This window comes from Myotis nattereri, assembly GCF_964212035.1.
Source record: "Myotis nattereri genome assembly, chromosome: 10".
Classification (NCBI taxonomy): domain Eukaryota; kingdom Metazoa; phylum Chordata; class Mammalia; order Chiroptera; family Vespertilionidae; genus Myotis; species Myotis nattereri.
Window position 1 is genome coordinate 73,381,342 of NC_138085.1, and position 21,108 is coordinate 73,402,449.

General features: G+C 40.8%; 1 protein-coding gene across 7 annotated transcripts in view; it reads left to right on the forward strand.

The window, feature by feature from the left end:
- Positions 1-21,108, forward strand: part of DTNB (dystrobrevin beta) — a 160,798-nt gene that overhangs the window by 20,143 nt on the left and 119,547 nt on the right. For 5 of the 7 annotated variants that reach the window (XM_081101373.1, XM_081101372.1, XM_081101370.1 and 2 more), the window contains exons 3-6: positions 39-119; positions 5,653-5,866; positions 10,625-10,710; positions 16,032-16,186. In XM_081101373.1, coding sequence (XP_080957499.1) covers positions 39-119; positions 5,653-5,866; positions 10,625-10,710; positions 16,032-16,186 — 536 coding nt within the window. Of the gene's footprint in view, positions 1-38; positions 120-5,652; positions 5,867-10,624; positions 10,711-16,031; positions 16,187-21,108 lie in introns of those variants that run through there. The other 2 variants (XM_081101375.1, XM_081101374.1) reach the window with 2 other exon arrangements.

Here is a 21,108-nt window from a genome sequence, read left to right on the forward strand (position 1 = left end):
AAGTCCGCTTGAACATGTTTTATTTACCCTTTTTTCAGGTGCTCAGAATTTTGATGTCATACGACTATCAACTTACAGAACAGCTTGCAAATTACGATTTGTACAAAAGCGATGCAACCGTAAGTCATTTCTCTAATAGCCGTATAGAACTCTCAATAATATAAAAGATTTTAATATCTTTTAGTCATATTGTAATTTTAATGGAATTATTTTGTCGTAAGTATCAGAATATAAACTTTGTAATGGAAAGAAGTTGGCACTTTACTCTGTGTCTCCCTCAAAATATGTAATAAACTCAATATGTAACTAGTTTTGAGGCTGGCATATTACTTATGTTCTTCAAAGGGGGAATGTGTTTCTCCATGTCACTTTTTTTTTTTTTTAAATATATTTCATTGATTTTTTACAGAGAGAAAGGGAGAGAGATAGAGAGTTAGAAACATCAATGAGAGAGAAACATCGATCATCTGCCTCCTGCACATCTCCCACTGGGGATATGCCCGCAACCCAGGTACATGCCCTTGACCAGAATCAAACCCGGGACCCCTCAGTCCGCAGGCCGACGCTCCATCCACTGAGCCAAACCGGTTTCGGCTCCATGTCACTTTTTAATGAAAAATTTTGTGCAGAATTAATACAATATATCAGCTTCTGGAGGAAAAGAATATTTTGATGAAGGTATCCTATATAATAAAAGCATAATATGCAAATTGACTGAACGGCCAAACAGCAGAACGGCCATCTGGACTACCATCTGGATGACCATCTGAACGACCATCGGGACCATGCTATGACACCCACTGGTGCCAGGCCAGCCAAAGCGGGTGCGATGCGATTGGTCGGGGGCCCGGCCATCGCCCCATGATAGCCCCACAGAGAGAGGCCCAGGCCACAGGCCATTGGGGCGAACCATCGGGGGGCTCCACAATCTCCCCACAGAGGGAGGCCCAGGCTACTGACTGGCAGGCTGTGGCAGGTGGGCGGGGCCTCCCTGTGTGAGGGAAGCCCCAGTCCTGGGTGCCTGCCAGCAGCCAGAGGGAAGGCCGGGTCCCAGGTGCCTGCAGGCGGCTGGAGGGAAGCTGGTGCAGGCAGCTGGGGGAAGGAAGGTCTACTCTTGCACAAATTTCATGCATCGGGCCTCTAGTACAGTATATAATAACAATTAAACAATATAACAACAATCAGCCTTTTCCATAAGCAGTTGCTACCACAATTGCTACTTATAAGTAAAAAAAAATAAATGTGTACATATACACATAACATGCATAAAAATCTTTCTTCTCTTAATTTCCATGAAGATGAATTGACTTATGGCAGAATTATTGTCCTTTTCTCATATATGTGTGTGTGTATTGATGAAAAACTGTTTTGTATAATGGAAAGATCATTAGCCATAGAATGGTGAAGCACCTCAGCTTTAACCCTTGGTGGTTCACTTTTATTTTTGGAATTCAAACAGTCTGGTCCAAATTAATTGATGGGATTGAATGTTGAATCAGTTTGCGGTGTCTCAGCCTCAACATTGGACCTGTTCCTAAGCGCCTGGTCTGTCAAGTCAGCCTCCACGTTGGACCAAAAAGGGTTAATCTTGGTTTTGCCATCTGTGTATATAATCCTATCTAATAAAGAGGGAATATGCAAATTGACCATCACTCCGCAATAAAGATGGAAGTGCCCATAGCCAATAAGGAAGGAATATGCAAATTGATACGACAAAGATGGCGGCGGCCAGGCCAGGATGCTTGCATTGTTGCCAGGGCGACGACGCAGGCGTTCCACCCTGCCCTGCCTGCGGAGGGCCTCTGTGCAGGAGAAGGGTCTTCAGCTGAGCTGAGAGAAGAACATGAAGAGGGAAAATGGAGATACGAGAAAATTGTCTTGTGTAAGGAAAAGCTTCTCATAACAAAACTAGAAGATTGAGGCAGTGGAGAGCCCCTGGGACAGCAGGCGCAGAGTGGCCAGGCCCCACAGAGAGCAGAGAACCACGAGGAGTAGGCCTAAGTCATCAGGGCTCCCGGATTGGAGAGGGCTCCCCTGAGGGCTCCCAGTTTGGACAGGGTGCAGGTCGGGCTGAGGGACACCCCCCCCTCACGAATCTTTGTGCACCGGGCCCCTAGTCTATATATAAAAGACTAATATGCTAAATGTCCCTCCACCTTTCCAACCGGTCGCTATGATGCACACTGACCACCAGGGGGGCAGACGCTCAACGCAGGAGCTGCTGAGTTGCAGTGACTTGGCAGTGGCGGTTCTTGGGTGATGTACCCCGAAACCAGAGAGGAGGGAGCCCGATTCCTTTCAGGCGCCACATGATTCCACCTTCGGCTGTGGGTGATGTTGTTGCCGGGGCACTGTCGGCCCTGAATCTGGTTTACTGCACACTTGGGTTTGTGTTTCACGCCCTGTACGACAGCAACTTTGCAGAGTGCCCTCTTGCACTCCGGGACCCCTCGGGGGATGTCAGAGAGCTGATTTCGGCCTGATCCCCGCAGGCCAGGCCAAAGGGCCCCACCTGCCAGAGGGACCCCACTCACTCCAGACACTGGGGATGGGCTGTGGGAGGTTGGCTCCAGGGTATGTCCGGCCCGTCTTGCCCAGTCCCGCCTGCTGGCCACCTTCTAATTAATTTCCTTTTGGTGTGCATGAATCCGTGCACCGGTCACTGGTTTGTTATAAACACGTGCCTTGGGCAAACCAGTTTTACAGCTAAATATTTCTGCCCTACTGTATGTCTTACTCAAAAGTCCGAGCTTTAAATGCTCTCTGAAGAGTTGACTGTTCGATCCTAGACTGAAGTCATAGGCATCCCAAAGCAGTGTTTTTCAAATTGTGGGTTGTGACCCATTAATGGCTTATGAAACTATTTTGGTGACTCTGGACAGAATTTAAAGCATGTAATAGAGAAAAAAAGAAAAACCAGGAACCAGCTTATATTGTAAATCTAAAAAGTATTTTGTGGAACTTTTATGAATTTATATGTCTACAGGGTGTGTGTGTGTGTGTTATGATTTAAATATAATTTTGTGGGTTGTGGTTAAAAAAAAAAAAAAAACTTTGAAAACCACTGTTCTAAAGAACCTACCACTTTTATAATTCTTCCTATAATTACTCTTGGGAAATGGTAGTCTTTAAGCGAAGTGTTGAGAGTCATAACCAGGCTAGTGGCCTTAGTAATGTAAAGTAAAAGATGCATTGTTCTAGAAGTTTTATTTTGTAACATTTGATTATTTAACCTACATAAAAAAATTTCAGTTTTTTCCACATGTGTGTTCTGTTGTCCCTATACCAGCCATGGGCAAACTACGGCCCGCGGGCCGGATCTGGCCCGTTTGAAATGAATACAACTAAAAAAAAAAAAAAAAGACCGTACCCTTTTATGTAATGATGTTTACTTTGAATTTATATTAATTCACACAGACACTCCATCCATGCTTTTGTTCCGGCCCTCCGGTCCAGTTTAAGAACCCATTGTGGCCCTCGAGTCAGAAAGTTTGCCCACCCCTGGCCTATACTGTCTACATGGGGAAAATCATCCTTTTTCTCCCCTGCTCAGCACCTTTTCCTCACATTCTTTGGAGAAAGGCACAAGAACCTTTATAGCAGTGTCTGTATGTGAGGGCTGCTTCCGGACTCTGGGTTCCATTGGTCTGTTTGTCTAGTTGTAACTACTACAACTTTATAATAGGTCTTGATATCAGGTAGAGCAGGTATTCCTGCTTTGTTCTGTTTTACTTTTTAAGATTGGCCTTTTTACGTTTTATTTTCATACATATTTTAAACTCTGCTTGTCAATTTCTGCTAAGGACAAAGAAAATAAAACAAAAATGTTTGCTGGGATTTTTTTCTTCTTCCTTTTTTTAAAGTGTAATTAACATACAGTACAATTCATCCTTTTAATGTATAGCCCTGTGGGGTTTTGTTGGGATTGCATTGACTCTATAGATCAAGCTGGGAGAGTTGATACATTTCCAATATTGAGATTTCCTCTTGTGAACATAGTATATTCCTCCATTTATTTAGGTGTTTATTTCTGCCAATTATATTTATAGATTTTTTTGTAGAGATGTTGCACATTCTTCATTGGATTTATCTCTAAATCTTTGATAACTTATGATACTTCTAAAATTTCATTGTCTGTTATCGATACATAGAAATACAATGACTTTTATATCTTGACCTATGTCTAGCAATTGTTCTGAACTCAAATATTAAATTTAATAATTTATCCATAGAATCTTTTTTATTTTCTATGTGTCTAATTTAGTCATTTCTGAATAATCACAGTTATATTTCTTTATTTCCAATATTTATACCAATAATGACTGCATCTTTATATTCTTAGGACCTGAAGTACAATAGAAATGATGATAGTGGGCATTTCTTTTTTTAATTTCAATTTTTAAAATTGATTTTAGAGAGAGAAAGGGAGAGGGAGAGACAAAAAAAAAGAGAAACATTAATGTGAGAGAGAAACATTGATTGGTTGCCTCCCATATGTGCCCTGACTGGGGATCAAACCTGCCACCTTCTGATATATGGGGCGATGCTTCGACCAACTGAACCACACGGACCAGGGCAATAGTGGGTGTTTCTTATCAGAGGAAAGGCTTTCAGCCTTTTACTATCAAGTAATATGTATGATGCAGTGTTTTATAGATACCCTTAGTAAGATGAAGGACGTTCCTTAGTGTGTTGCTTCCTTTCTAAAGATAAGGTTAATTTAAAAAGTTGTCTTTTTGATAATGATTTCTAACTTAGTTTTATTTTGGTCAGAGAACATGATTTATATCCTTTGAAGTTTGTTGAAATTAGTTTTATGACTCAGATAAGGTCAATTTCTATACATGTCTTGTGTTTTCTAGAAAATAAAGCATGTTTTTTAATCATCGGGACAATACTTCCTATAATGTTCATTACTACTACTTTGTTGTTGTAAAGTTTAATTTTCTATCTGTACTTACTTTTTGTCTGTTTGCGCTCTCACTAAGAGAGGTGTGTTAATATTTCCCTCAAAGCTTGTTGAATTTTTCTCTTTAGTGTTCAGTTAAATTTTGCGTTCTGTATTTTTGAGGCTACTGTAGAGGAGTCAGTACTTCACGGCTACTCTCTCAGGATCTCTGGTTGGGCCTGAGAATTAAATTGACACAAGACAGATTAGCAGGAGAAAAACATACACATTTTTACATGTGCACGGGAGCCCCATAGGAAAATGAAGACCCAAAGAAGTGATGAGGTCTATGTGCTTATACACTAGGTTGCGCAAAGAGTAGCAGTTGTGGAAAAGTAACTAAAATGTGTATATGGGGAGACAGAGGGAAGATAAGAGTTATGTTAACAAGTCTGTACGGATTAATTTTGGCCTCAATCCACTGTCTCTGTGATTATAGTGTTTTTTCCCCCCTTGGAATAAGAAAGGCATCTTTCACCTGGGAGTTTTATTTCCGGCTGTCAGGGAGAAAAGGTGGGGGTCAAAGTGCCCCTTTTGGCACTTTTTTCAAGTATCTTTAGCTCAAAAGGATGCTTGTGCCAAAGTGGCATTTGGGGGTGGCACATTCTGCCACCCTTCACTGATCTCTTATATGTAAAGTTTGTATGTCTTTCTGATTAATTAAAACTTTACATTGCTGATAGTTTATTTTCTTTGTGTTTCAGTCCATCTTGTTGATATCTGGAACATGATCGAAGCCTTCCGAGACAATGGCCTTAATACACTGGACCATAGCACTGAGATCAGTGTGTCCCGCCTCGAAACTGTCATCTCATCCATCTACTACCAGCTGAACAAGCGCCTGCCTTCCACTCACCAGATCAGTGTGGAGCAGTCCATCAGCCTCCTCCTCAACTTCATGGTTGCTGCCTACGACAGGCTAGTACCTTACATGTTTACTTAATTTTTTTTTAAAAAAATATTTTATTGATTTTTTACAGAGAAGAAGGAAGAGGGATAGAGAGCCAGAAACATCGACGAGAGAGATCGATCAGCTGCCTCCTGCACGCTCCCCAGTGGGGACGTGCCCGCAACCAAGGTACATGCCCTTGACCGGAATCGAACCTGAGACCCCTGAGTCCGCAGGCCGACGCTCTATCCACTGAGCCAAACCAGTCCGGCCTTAATTTTAAGTAAGAGTGTTTCTTCCTTAATCGCTCTTCTTCCATACTTTCTTGCTAAGGGTTACCAACTTAGAATCACAGTTCAGAGGGGAGCTATTCAGTGTAAGTCCTTTCTAAAGACTACTGCTCTGACCTGCTTCACAAGTGCACAAATACTAGTAAGATGGAACATCCTTGAGAGCAGAGGTTCTACTTTGTATTTCTTTGATTTCTCAAGTGCAGCAATGGATTCTTATTAAATATTTATAAAGTTGAAATGAAAATTAGCAGGTAAAAAAAATTATCAGGCATTCCGATTATGATAAAATTGAATAACATTTTTTGTTGATTTTACTTGATTAAGCTCTTTGATATTTGCCAAATGGATTCTTGATTTGTAGCTGATTATTGCATAATCCATTCACTGGAAGTTTTGTAAATTAGGATTAATTGGAAAAATAAGAGTTTTTGAAAATCAAAGAGAAATGCTCTTATTACTTTTAGCTACATGTGATAATTGGGAATAATGTTTCTAAAATAGAACTCTGTTTTCATGAGAGGAGTGCTAATTTATAGTTGGCAGCATCCACAGTTGTTTGCTAAAGATGTAAAAACAGCTTGTTTTCTTAAGTAAAAAAAATCATCTTGTTTTTCAAATGTGTTAATTTGAATAACAAGCTCTCTTATTAGATAGTGCAAAGCTATAAACATCGCCCAGATTAGGTGAGTTTAAATATAAGATCAACCAAAGGACTTATATGCAAGTATATAGGCCTAACCAATGGACACAGACAGCAGTGGGGTGAGGGCATGAGTGGGGGGGATGGGAGGTAATGTGGGGATAAGGACACATATGTAATAACTTAATCGATAAAGAAATTAAAAATATATAAAAAATACAGGCAGAATTTGAGACTTGACAACTGAAACGAGCAGCTCCCATGCAGAGGGCACAGGTGAGGGTTGCAGGGGCCTCTGAGGTCCCTACCTGCATGTTCAAACACAGGTGTTTATTCAGGGTGACTCACTGTCTGTTGAGCTTGGCCCAGAGGTAATCATGGTGTTTTCTCAGTTTTGGAAAATAAGAACTCTTTTCAGAAGTCATGTGCTTGGTTTATTGTCAGTCTGTAAAATGATAGGTCTATGGAAATGAATCATGCAGAGATGTCTGGGAAAGAAAGTCATTCTCTTTATTGAGGGAGAGCGCTCCTCGGAGCGATTCTGTTTGGGCAGGGTTAAAATAACAAGCTCCCTCTCTCCTGTCATCCTCGACAGATATTACCTGTGTACCTTTTCATTTCCGTGTCTTTACGTGGGGGTTAATCTTCACTGCTCACTGTGCCACATCTTAAATATTGACCTACTAATCAACTCTGAGCTATCACAGGTCCAATTTTAAGTGAGTCATGTTTTTTGATGAAATCAGATCTTTCCCAAATCTTGTTTGAAGGGAATTGATTCTAGTATGAACCTGCACTTTACCTTGGAATCACTGAAAACATGGACTCGGGTGAGGTTATATGTGCCATGGCCAGGGGCAGCTAACTCTTAGTTTCAAATGTAACTTGGCCAGTGTCTATAGATCACATTCGGATATATGGTGGGAAGGATCAAGAATGAGTTTTTTCAAGAAAAAAGAATCCGTTAGGTAAAGGGTATAATCATAGGTTATTAGGCTGCTAAGTGAGCAATGTCCATTCTATAATATGCCAACTGGGTGTATTCAGAATTTAAAATGTACTGGTTTGTTTTTGCTTTTAAAAAAATATTGTTTTGTTTTTAGCATTCAGCATGAAAAGGGGGAGAAAGACACACACACACACACACACACACACACACACACACAGAGAGAGAGAGAGAGAGAGAGAGAGAGAGAGAGAGAGATTGATTTGTTGTTCCACTTATTTATGCATTCATTGGTTGATTCTTGTACATGTCCTGACGCGGAATCGAACCCACACCTTGGTGTATCGGGACAGCACTCTAACCAACTGAACTACCCGGCCAGGGCCTCTTGAGTGTCTTTTAACCTATAGGTTCTCCCTTCATTATTTTTCCCTTAAACCATTACCTTTGTCCAGTAATGGTAACCTTTATTTTCCCAGGATTCATTTTTTTTAAAACAGCTGTTATTGAGAAATAGAAAACAACTACAGAAAAATACAGAAAATGAAGTGTAGTTTAAAATGAATTGTTATAAAGCAAATATAAGTACCACAGTGGCCAAGAACTAGAACGCTGTCATCACCCCAGAAGCTCCTCTTTCTTCTCCCCGATGTAATCGGGATCCTGACTTTTATGGAAATCTCTTCTAAGGTTAATTTTTACTTTCCCCTTGGAGTTTCCTGGGTAGTCTTGCATCGTGAAATCTGTGTCTGCAGGAAATGTTTGAGCACGTTTCCCTTAAAAAATGTCATTATCTGTGCAGCAAGGCTTGGCTCTGTTTGTGAGCACTCCTTCGTTCTCACTCTGCCGGCCGCCCGCCAGGCATGCCTCCTCTCCCTTCAGGGGTGTTTTCTCTTGTTGCTTCATCTCTCTGGACCCCTTCCTGTCAGGAAAGACACTGCATTCCTCCAAGTGCTTAGTCATGAGCAGTAGAAACCCTCTCTGGCTAATTCATTAGAAGGATGTGGGTCGTATTCAAGACTCTCTGAGCGTGTTGGGAAAGTGTAGGCTTGAAGATCATGCCGCCAAGAACAAAGCTCAAAGTCACGCAGAAATGGTCTCACAAGCCCTTCTGCCACCAATCGGGGCACAGATATTGTTGCTTGAGCTCCAGACACCACTGATGCTGGCCTGCAGGTGCAGCCACGCGAGTCCCCGTCTCTGCTGCCTCACCCCCGTGGGGCCACTCCAGCAGCTGCCACCCCTCCAGGTGGACTGTTCGGAATTCCAACATCTAAAAGATCACATTTGGAGTCCAGAGTGGTGCATCTTATTGGTGGAGCTTGTGTCATGTGCCCATGTCTGCGTTTCGAAGAAAGATGGGAAAACAGATATCTGAGTTTTTTCCTTTTTCAATATTTTGTTAGTGGGAAGAGTACTTGTCACATAAGGTAGGGTCTGCTTAAATGTAGACTCAACATTTGGAGGGTTTGTGACCAAAAGGAAATGTCCACTGTAAAGCCCTCTATCATTTTAGGAATCCATGCATTTTAACATAATTGATGCTCTTTAAAGCCACTGGTGTTGCTCATATAATGCAGGGATATTTGACATAGGAATATTCCTTATCATTTCCAGGTGCCATATACCAGGTACTAAGACAGGAAGACAGCATCTGTATTTGTAAAGAACTGTATATTTAAAATACCCCATCCTAATTTTAACTAGTTGTAGGGATTTCTCTTTTATGTTATGAATAAATTTAATGAGATGTAATAGTTTTAAAAACCAGACAAACATTGGTATTTCATGGCGATGCTTTCGCTGAGGACCTTCTAGCTTATAGATAATTTGCCTTTTTTTTTTAGGTATGGTCTTACTGTATACAAAGAAGGTTTAGAAAATGGGAGACACGTAGTAAATATAAATAGGATAATATAAATATAGTTAATATAAATAGTAAATGTAATAGGGCCATTAGTAAGTATAAATAGGATGACGCTTGCTTTATAAAACTAAGATAACGTCGCCCTCATCATTACAAAGGCATTTATTTTACTAAGTTGCTGTGACACTTTGTGAGCACAGCTGTGTAAAACTAGCACAATAGCCCCTTGTTTACTTACCTGTGATGACTGTACAAACTGGCTGGTGGAGTTTCCACCTGCAGTGAGCCGGGGCGTAGTTGAGTGGATGGAGCCAGGCACGTGTAGGGCCCGGCGCCTTGCTGATACAGTTTGGCTCTACAGGTGCCGTGCAGCGTTACTTTGGGTAGTTCCTCTATGTTGTTGTCCATTTCATCTTTCCAGTTCCTAGAAAGAATTATTCCTGACCCTTCTCCTTCACTTTTCTCACAGTTGTGATATGGGAAGACCTGAGACAGGTATGATTGAGCTTCTTAGAATAAACACATGAGAATGTAAAGGTTGTCATAGTAAAAACAAACAAAGATGAATGTATTATAAAATCTTTATAGCCGTGTGCACCCTGTTGGTTTACACAACAGTAAACTGTTGTTAAAATGCCCTGACGCACGGACACATTTCTGACTTAGGGTTTAAAACAAGTGGTGCCCTAGTTTTGAATACTTAAAAACATCGCAGTTGTGGACTTAATGGGCTAAGTTGATGAGAAATTTACTTCTGGTTCATCCAGTTGCCTCTGCCTACACAGCCAGTAGAAATTGCCTTATAGAATGTTTATAAAGCTCATTTCTAAATAATTTGGGTTTATTTTTAGCATTATTCACTTAGCCTAGATGAAGCCTTAATTCTACAAAGGGAAAAAAAATCCAAGGTTTCTAACTATCCAAGGTAATGTGGCAGAAAAGGGAAAGGATCAATTTACTGGCTGCTCAATGGTTAGTGATACATTTGATTGCTATTGTGGTTCCAGATAGCAATTATTTCTAATATAATTTCTTTTTCAGTGAGGGCCGAGGCAAAATGACAGTATTTTCAGTTAAAGCTATGTTAGCAACTATGTGTGGTGGAAAAATGCTGGACAAATTGAGATGTAAGTATTTTCATATTATTTGAAATACTTTATTTTCAAATTATAACTTTTAAGCAGTTTTAAATGAATATTTTTCAGAATTTTGGATGATGCTATATTGAACATCTTTATTTTTTTTACTACTATATTACTCACCTGACTCAGAGTATGTAAATTATGCCACCTAATGTTCAGATGGAAAAGTTGGTTGAATTAATTTGTATACTATTTGTTTTTTAGTTTAAAGCAAGAGAATTGAGATTCAGAGCAGTAATGTTGACATTTTAAAAATTCTTTAAAAAATGTTTTCCATATTTTTAAAACTTATTGTGTTAGAAGATGATTATGTTGATTGCTTTTAGTTAGAAAAGAAATTTGATTATTTCCACCAGGTGTGTAAAAGGTCAGCCCTTTTCTTTTTTAAAAAATACATTTTTTTTTATTTCAGAGAGGAAGGGAGAGGGAGAGAGAAATAGAAACATCAATGATGAGAGAGAATCATTGATCAGCTGCCTCCTGCACACCCCCTACTGGGGATGGAACTCGCAACCTGGGCATGTGCCCTGACTGGGAATCCAACCGTGATCTCCTGGTTCATAGGTCAATGCTCAACCACTGAGCCACACTGGCCAGGCAGCCCTTTTTTAATAATTCCCTTCTTCATCAGGTTGTATTTGCTGCTATTAAACTGTTCTGAGCACCTTGGAGTCAAGCTTAGTATTTAGAAATTGGCAGTATGATTTTTCAATTACCTTCCCTATTTTTTTTCCCCTGACTATTGGCCATTTTGGCATTTTAATGTTCACTAGATACTATAAAAAGGTGGTTAGATGAAATCAGAGGAGGTGAAATGCACAATTATTTACTTTTTCTGCTTATGATTTTCATTCATTCACTCTAGATAGTTACTAACTGCCTAAGATATGCCAAGCATTGTGCCAGATGCTTTACATATATTTTCTCACTGAACCCTTAAAATTTCTTGGAGTAGCAGGTGGCATTTTCTCCATTTTATAGAAGCGTTAACTGAGGGGCGAAGCTGGGATTTCAGTGTAGGCTGTCTAGCTTCAGAGCCCCGCTTTAAGTTACTTTGTTATACTCCACGATGCTGGTCCTGTAAGGTGATCAAAGCGCCATCATACAGGTACCCGTAGAGGAAGGAACTGTCAGACTTCAGGGAGTTAAGATAGAAGCTGTGGGCTTAATGAAATGTTGAGATACCCTGTGAATCGATTTGTTGAAGAAAATGGGTCATTTGTCTTGTAGCATTTCTCATAGACTGGATTTTGATGATTGGGTCCCCGTGATGTTCCTCTGTGCCCTACATTTTTAAATTTTAATTGAAAGATATAGAAACTTCAGATTCAGGTACAAGCTTTTGGGCAAGATTACTTCATTACATGCATTAGAACTCAGCTTAGATTATCTTTCACAAAAGTGAAATCTATACTTCCCTGGCAAGGGGTAATATTCTATTCTATTCTATTCTTTATTTATTTTAATTTATTTTAATTAATTAATTAATTAATTTAATTTTAATTTTATTTTTTCCATCACCATTTATCCCCTTTATGCCCTCTTCCACCTCCTCCCACAATCAGCACATTATTGTCCATGTTCATGAATTCCCTCTTTTTTTTCTTTTTTGCTCCATCCCTCTACCCCCCTGCCCCCACCGACATGTGCTTTTTATTACTTGTTATCATGACATTGAAAGTTGGAAAACTAGATGGCTCACTAGATATAGATTTTGATGTTCTAAAGAAAGATCGTAGATGTTTTTTGGTGAAACTGTTACCCGGTTTGTCTGCATTTCAGAAACAGTTGCCATGTAAAACAAATTTTTGGTAGTGGAAAGTATAGTTATATTTAAGTGCTCTTCTCAGTTTTTTTTAACATGGTAATATTACTTTTTTGGACTGAAATTTCTTTTTTAAAAATATATTTGTATTGATTTCAGGGAGGAAGGGAGAGGGAAAGGGAGAGAGAATCATTGATTGGCCGCCTCCTACATGACCCCTACTGGGGATGGAGCCTGCAACCTGGGCATGTGCCCTGACTGGGAATCAAACCGTGACCTCCTAGTTCATAGGTCAATGCTCAACCACTAAGCCATGCTGGCCGGGCTCTTAATAATTTCTTATTTCTAGCATGGTGTTTTTCTGAGGAAGATAATATAATATAGATGAAATAATATTTCATTCAAACAGAAAGAAAAAGAAAGTTGGGATTTTTTTTTAATATATTTTATTGATTTTTTACAGAGAGGAAGGGAGAGAGATAGAGAGTTAAGAACATCGATGGGAGAGAAACATCGATCAGCCGCCTCCTGCACATCTCCCACTGGGGATGTGCCCGCAACCCAGGTACATGCCCTTGACCGGAATCGAACCCGGGACCCCTCAGTCCGCAGGCCGACGCTCTATCCACTGAGCCAAACCGGTTTCGGCGGGATTTTGTTTTTTAATGATGATGATTCCAGGTAAAGAATATACATCGACATGGGGGTGTGGGTATGGGTGAAAAAAGTGAAGGGAGTAAGAAGTGCAATTGGTAGTTACAAAGTAGCCATGGGGATATAATGTACAGCATAGGGAGTATTACTGTAGTGGCAATAATATTGCAGTACTGATGTATGGTGTCAGGTAGGTACAAGACTTATTGGGCATCACTTTGCAAATTATATAAATGTCTAATCCAGCCGTGGGCAAACTACGGCCCGCGGGCCGCATCCGGCCCGTTCAGCTGTTCTATCCGGCCCGCAGAGCCCAAAGAGCGGAGGGTTCTCTTGCTCTCCCCTGCGCTCCTTCACCAGCAGCAGTGTTAACATGGCAACGTAGGGAAACACGGCCGCAGCTCCTTCTTCGAGTCCAGTTTAGGAACCCATTGTGGCCCTCGAGTCAAAAAGTTTGCCCACCCCTGGTCTAATCACTATGCTATACACCTGAAACTAATATAAAATAATACTGACTGTCAACTGTAATTGAAAAAATAAACATTTTTAAAATGGCTAAAAAATGAATATAAATCGCCTTTTAATTAGTACTGAATAAACTAGTTGATAATAGAAAATTGATTATATATAAATATGCACATTTTAGATGTCTCTGGAATTATTACATTTCTAAATAGAGCTGATACCTGGAACGTCGTAAGTGCTAAGATTTTGCTAAGGACAAATGGTTGATTGAGTCCTAAAATTACTGAGTTCTCTGTTGGAACTGTTAGTGGAAAGTAGAAATTTTAGTAGTATGTGCAATTTGGAAGGTACCTAAGTGATAGCAGGTTTTTGGTTGTTTTTCTTTTGGTCTTTCTTTAGTGGTTTTTTTTTTAATGTGGCTTTTGCACTTCTGGGAGGTGCACACTGACCTGCATTCACGCGGCACTAAAGTATGCACGCCCAGGCGAACGTGACATGTCCGCTGCGCTCAGAATGCCAGGCCTTTGCACACTGTGTATGGGTTGAGGAGTTACAAGCCGTTCTCGGCCACTCATTACCAAGTTTATGTTATTCAGACAGATTTAAAATATGGCTTTATTATCCCCTTCATGTTCAAAGTTATAGTTGCTGTACCATCTGTCACTGTCTTGTTATTCTTATTGTCCCATAATGTCTTAGCTAGAGAATGAGGTGATTAACATAAATAAAATATTCAGGTATTGAAGCTTGCCTCTACTTTTTAAAATTTTAATCATCCAGGGCAGAAATCACTTTAAATGAGGTCTGGCCCTCTGGTATTAAACAGAGCTCTCTGATCATAATTTAAACACTTTTCATCTCCGAGGGATGTCATTCTCTGGTGCATTTAGGGCTAATTGTGAGGTTTGGGTTATTTGTCCCATCTCATGTTTTCAGACAGTTGTGTGTATTTTTTTTCCATTTCTTGAGTGTTTGTTGTTGTGCTTGTTGGTGGCGATGGTGATATTGGTTGTCCTTATCACTGGTAGAGGTGATGGTATTGTCAGTCTACCAGTCTCCACAAATCTCTCTCTGCTTGTGAGTTACTTTTGATATACTACTGACAAAGGAAATGTAACCAAGCTCCTAGCATTCTACTTAAAGTAAGGGCATGCTGATTACTCGTATATCATGAGAAGCACTTGAGCTTCTGTAGTGTGGTTGGCAGTTGCGGCTGTTTGGAGAATCCTTTTGCCCCTGGCTTTCTAGCTCTCAGCTATGTTCCATCTAGTTGAAGTGGCTGAATAGTAGCGTAGACACAACGTGAGCTGTAACACTGCATTGTAATATCAAATAATATTTGAGTGACCGTTCACTTTCTTCTACCTGCTTACCGGGCAACAGTGTCTTCGTGGTTCTTGGTTTGTCCATCTTCCTGCCACTGAAGGTGCTTTGTGCTGTTACCTCTGTAATGTTCCTTCTAAATAGGTTTTCTAGTTTATGGAACATGCCTTAGTGTTTCTGGTTTTCTTCCTTTTATTTTGATCTTTCTGCTTCTACCTTTTCTTTTGTATTTCTTCCTGTAATTTTGCCCACTCCCCTTTTTTCTTTGATTCTCTTGTTTTCTTGTTTTAGTGTCAAGATAGCCTTTGAAATGACTTAACCAATATTTGTGCCTTTAATTTGAAACATTTTTTAAAAACATTTTTTATTGATTTCAGAGAGGAAGGGAGAGGGAGAGATAGAAGCATCAATGACGGGAGAGAATCATTGATTGGCTGCCTCCTGCATGCCCCCAGTGGGGATTGAGCCGGCAACCCCAGGCATTGCCCTGACCAGGAATCGAACTGTGACCTCCTGGTTCGTAGGTTGACGCTCAGCCACTGAGCCACGCCAGCCAGGCTATCTGGGTTCTTTTTATTCTACTTTGGAACTCACTAGATGGAACATTTTTGACATGCTGTATGCTTCCTTCCTATTTATTCTGTCATGGGGATACAGTGCATCATTAGTACACAAACATACAAGTATAATACAATTTCTTTTATATCTCATCACCGATATGCTAATATAGTGATACACTCAAACATGCATATGTCTTATATAAATACATATATAAATGTTAAGGGATAAAGATACGCTGCTATGAATTTAATAAAAAAATGTAAATTATATATCATCTTGCTCTGTACACTGAAAAAGAGTAGATAGGTAGACATGCATGAGTGGTTATTGGGTTTGATGTTTAGGACGAATATTAAGTAGGTGGGCCTCATCAACAAAGTACCCATGCCATGTTAATAAAAAATGAGAATCCATGATGACTAAAAATCGTGCTAACTTCATGATACTTTCCATTACTAATGATACAAGAGACATAGAGCCATTTATAAACAGTTGCTATTTCTTTATAGTTTGACTTTATTTGGTTTTGTTCTCATAGATGTTTTCTCCCAGATGTCAGATTCCAACGGCTTGATGGTATTTAGCAAGTTTGACCAGTTTCTGAAGGAAGTGCTGAAGCTCCCAACAGCCGTCTTCGAAGGGCCGTCTTTTGGTTACACCGAGCACTCAGTCCGCACCTGTTTCCCACAGCAGGTAAGGGCCGCGTCACAGAACCGAGGACCCAGGCGCACCCGCCCCACCACGCTTCCGCAGGCTTCCGCAGGCTGCTTCCGTGAAGGATCTAGGTCAGTGATGGCGAACCTTTTGAGCTCGGCGTGTCAGCATTTTGAAAAACCCTAACTTAACTCTGGTGCCGTGTCACACATAGAAATTTTTTGATATTTGCCACCATAGCAAAACAAAGACTTATATTTTTGATATTTATTTTATATATTTAAATGCCATTTAACAAAGAAAAATCAACCAAAAAAAAAGTGAGTTCGTGTGTCACCTCTGACACGCGTGTCATAGGTTTGCCATCACTGATGTAGGGTCTGGGTCGGGGAGGAAACAGAGCTTCATGTCCAGGGCGGGAATCGTGGCCTCCGGGTAAGGGTCACCGAGAAGCCCCCTTATCAGCGTGGTCCTCCTGCCAGGAAGCACACACGGGTCTCGTCTTCCCTGGGGCAGAGGTTTCTGAAACATACTGGCCTGCAGGCTTTACCAATGCCAGGGTCATGCAAGATGAAAAAAGACAGGAACCGTTCCAGACCACAGGGTCCAAAGAGACATGAAAGCTGAGCGCAGCCCATGGGCCAGGGTTTTCTTTCTCATAAAGGACATTAGTGGGACAGTTGGAAAAATCGGGAGGAAGTTTGTAGACTAGATAATAGTATTCTGTCAGTGAATGTTAGGTTCCTGATTTTGATATTTGAGTTAAGAGAATACTCTGGTTTTTAAGAAATACAGTGTGGCTGGGAGGTGAGACGGGGTGGGGGGAGGGAGTAAAAGTGGGAGATATCTGTGATACTAACAACAACAAAAAACATTTAAAATTTTAAAAAATAAATACAATAAATAAAAATATAAGGGTAGAGGGTATCTGTACTGCAGTGTTAACATTTGAGGAATCTGGTTTGATGGCAAGTAGAATTTTTAAATAATCCGTTATAACCTTTCTGTAAGTCTGAAATTATTTAAACATAGAAGGTTAAAATATAAAAGGAACAGACCCTCCTGACCTGTGATACTTTGATTCACAAAAGAACCAAAAACACACACACAGACACCCCTTTTTACATTGAAAGTTCAGAATTCATATTTATCTGAATTCAGACTTCCAAACAATCTTTTATAGTTTGTTTAGAGATTCTCAGCGTTAGCATTGAAGTTGCACCCATTATAGAAGAGTTATTTTTAGTAACTTCTGAGGAGGTATTCTTCCCAAATCGTACACACTTGGCTGATGGTTTTTGTGGACGTTAGCCTCTGGACATGACTGTTTTTCTCTCAGCATAAACAGCAGTATCAGCTTTTAGTGTGTTAAGAATATCTCTGTGCTTCAGTTTATTCTAATAAAGCATAGCTTGCATTTCCCCCCCGAATATGCATTTTCAGATAACACGAGGCTGTCCAAACACACCCTGGCGTTAAATGTCCTTCAGGCATTAAAACACCCTCCAGAACTGTAGCGGGTGACGATGATGAAGGCACCACAGTACTGGGGGGAAGGTACTCTTGTGTCTGATGTCCATGTAGCTGTTTACACAGGAGCTTCCTGGAGGGCAGGCTAAAAACCTGGAGGGCAGGCTAAAAACCTGGAGGGCAGGCTAAAAACCTGGAGGGCAGGCTAAAAACCGATCAGGTGCACTCGGGGAGGGGGGCGGGGAGGATGTCCCACAGCCCGGCCTGCGCCCTCTTGCAGTCCAGGGCTCTTGCAGTTCAGGACCCCTCGCTCCTTACAGCCTGCCTACAGTGGAGGTGGGAGAGGCTCCTGCCATCACCGCTGCACTCACCTGCAGTGAGCCTGGCTTCTGGCTGAGCGGCGCCAGCCGCTCTTAAATGGCAGTTCCTATTAAGTAAAGCACTATCAGAATGGGAAGGAGACTTTATACAAAGAAGTACCATTGAAGAGCAACATTTGACCAATGGTTGACCGTTGTGTGGGGTATTATCTAAGGTAATCTTTGATTTACTTACAATGTGAGTACTATAATGAGAATCTAATCCTACATAATAAAACCCTAATATGCAAATTGACCAAACCGTGGAACAACCGGCAGAACAACCAGTCGCTATGACATACACTGACCACCAGCGGGCAGACGCTTAATGTAGGAGCTGCCCCTGGTGGTCAGTGTGCTCCCACAGGGGGAGCGCCGCTCAGCCAGAAGCCAGGCTCACTGCAGGTGAGTGCAGCGGTGATGGCAGGAGCCTCTCCCGCCTCCACTTTTGGCAGGCCGTAAGGAGCGAGGGGTCCTGAACTGCAAGAGCCCTGGACTGCAGGAGGGCACAGGCCGGGCTGTGGGACATCCTCCCCGCCCCCCTCCCCGAGTGCACAAATTTCACGCACTGGGCCTCTAGTATTGGAATAATGGTTTAAAATGTTGAAGAATATTTTAAAAATTCTAATTGTTAATTCTAAGAATGCTGTCTAGGATTCTGCAAATTACCTATGTCATGATTGTCAGGCCTTTGAACTCACAACCTAATCGTTGCTTTTCACTTGCTTCAGATTTTTGTTAAAAAAAACTCAGTCTGGTTTTATACATGGCAGGTTTGGAAAATTCAAAGAAGCTTATCTTCATCCACAGGAAAGTTGAATTGTGTTTGGTCTATGACTATAACAACAACAAAATGAGACTTGGGACAGAGTTTCATGCAGCAGGAGTTAAATTCAATGAGTTTGGGGTTTCTTTTTGAAAATGGGTTTTTCCCATGTGGTGTGTTTCCCTATAACCGGTTTTGTGTTTTTTTAATTCGAGGTAGCTCATACACCATCAGATACTTTTTACAAAAACAATTTGCCTGCTTTTCACAAACTAACCCAAATAAGGGATGTATTTTCATGTAGTTTAATAGTTTTAAAAACACAACAACAACAACAAAAATTTATAAGTTAATTCAACAGAACACATCTACTGGAATAGCTAAAATTCAGTGACTGACACCAAATCACGGCAAAGATTTGGAGCAGCCAGAACTCTCTTACAGCCCCTTTGGAAGAAGCCCTGGTGGTTTGTTTTAAACTTAAACAGACACCTTCCCTTCACCTAGTAATTCTACTCCTAAGTTTTTTCCCACGTGAAATAAAAAGGAATGTCCACAAAACAACTCTTGCAAGAATGCTCTAAGCCTCAGACGCATCGAGGTGTCCATATAATAAAGCATCGGAGTAAGGTTAATTCAGGAGATAATATGTCTGGAATTTGCTTCAAGATAATCCAGGTTGCAGGGAGAGAGACGGCATAAATGAAACAAATTAGTCCTCTGCTGAGAATTGTTGAAGCTGGATGATAAGCATAGTATGCTATTCACTCCCAGTCCCCTCCTACCCTAGAGCCCCATGGTTCACCTCCTTCAGGCAAAGCAGAAAAATTCTTCGCCAAAAAACCTGAGGACCCTGGTCTCCTAGTGGCTTTACTTCATGGCCTAATGGCAGTTTAAAGAAGAGGATGGTGCCTCCTCAGATACAGCTTGTTTTATTATTTCTTTTAATCATAAGCAAATATGAGTCGTCATTTTAAAATACAGTTCAGTGGATGTCCTGATTTTGCTTAAAAAATGCACATGACTAATTCCTATTTCCTACTTGATGAGGTTTGTTTTTTTATTTTAGTTTTTTTTTATTGACTTTAGAGAGGAAAGGAGAGGGAGAGAGAGGTTGAAATATCCATGACGAGAGAGAATCATTTATAGGCTGCCACCTGTGCGCCCCCTATGGGGGATCTAGCGCACAACCTGGGCATGTGCTTTGACCAGGAATCAGACCGTGACCTCCTGGCTCATAGGTCGATGCTCAACCACTGAGCCACACCGGCTGGGCTGGATGCGGTTTTTATCATGGCACCGTGTTGCTTTTCACTCTGAACCCCAGCCTAGCTTTCGCCTTCATTCCGCAGGGCTCCTCAGCCCTCCCCGCCACTGTGCCGGGTCCTTTCAGACATCGCTGACGCCCCAGTTGCTGCACCACTTGGCCATCCCACCAGCAGTCTGTAGGGACATCGGTTTCTCCACAGCCTTGCCATCAGCGCATGTTCTGACACTGACGAATTTTTGCCAATCTGATAGGTGAAAAATGTTATCTTTTTTAATTTGCATATCTCTTGTGTTGAGTAACGTGCATTTTGAGTGAATCTTAAACTAACACAGTTCTTGTCTTTGTTTATGCTGTTAGCTGTCACTGAAATGCCAGTAACCCCTGACCCCTCTTCTCCAACAAAGGCCTCATATTTCAGATCCCAGCTTGCGTATCCCCTTTGATGCTCTGAATCTTTCATGTGGGATTAACTGCTCCTCCTCTGCAGCCCCGTGGCATGTCACATCCAGCTCACTCTCGCCCTGGAGGGATGCACCTTGGTCTCCAACTTTACATCCCCATGACAACAGTGTCTGGAAAATGATCAGTGCTTACTAGGTATTTGTGGGATTGATCGAGTAAGGATTTTAAATCAAATAGACATGAGAAAGGGTCCTTGGCTTGAATTCTAATAGAAAACTTAAGGCTCATGGATGTACTTACAACCTTGTTTTCCCTGATATTATTCCATGATTTTCTCAAATGAAACAATCTTTGCAGAGAGGGAAATGAAGTTTTTCCAAATATCCTTTTAGCTATAATAAATAAAATAGCTCTGATAAAAAGTGCAGCAACATTACATTATTATGTCCTTGCAAAGTACTCTTAATTTTCAAAGTCCAAAATAAATCTGTGGCTATGGACAAATTCATTGTCTAATAATAATAAAGAAAGGCTCACCCATAGCACTAGTCCTTTAATTAGTTTTTTTGTAACCAACATGTTTGTCCTTGTCAGGTAAAATGTTTTTCTAACTCTACACAAAAGTTAGATGAAATCATTGTAACCTAAAAGTTTTTTAAAGTGTTGTTTTCAAGTTTGAACTAGATGTCATACT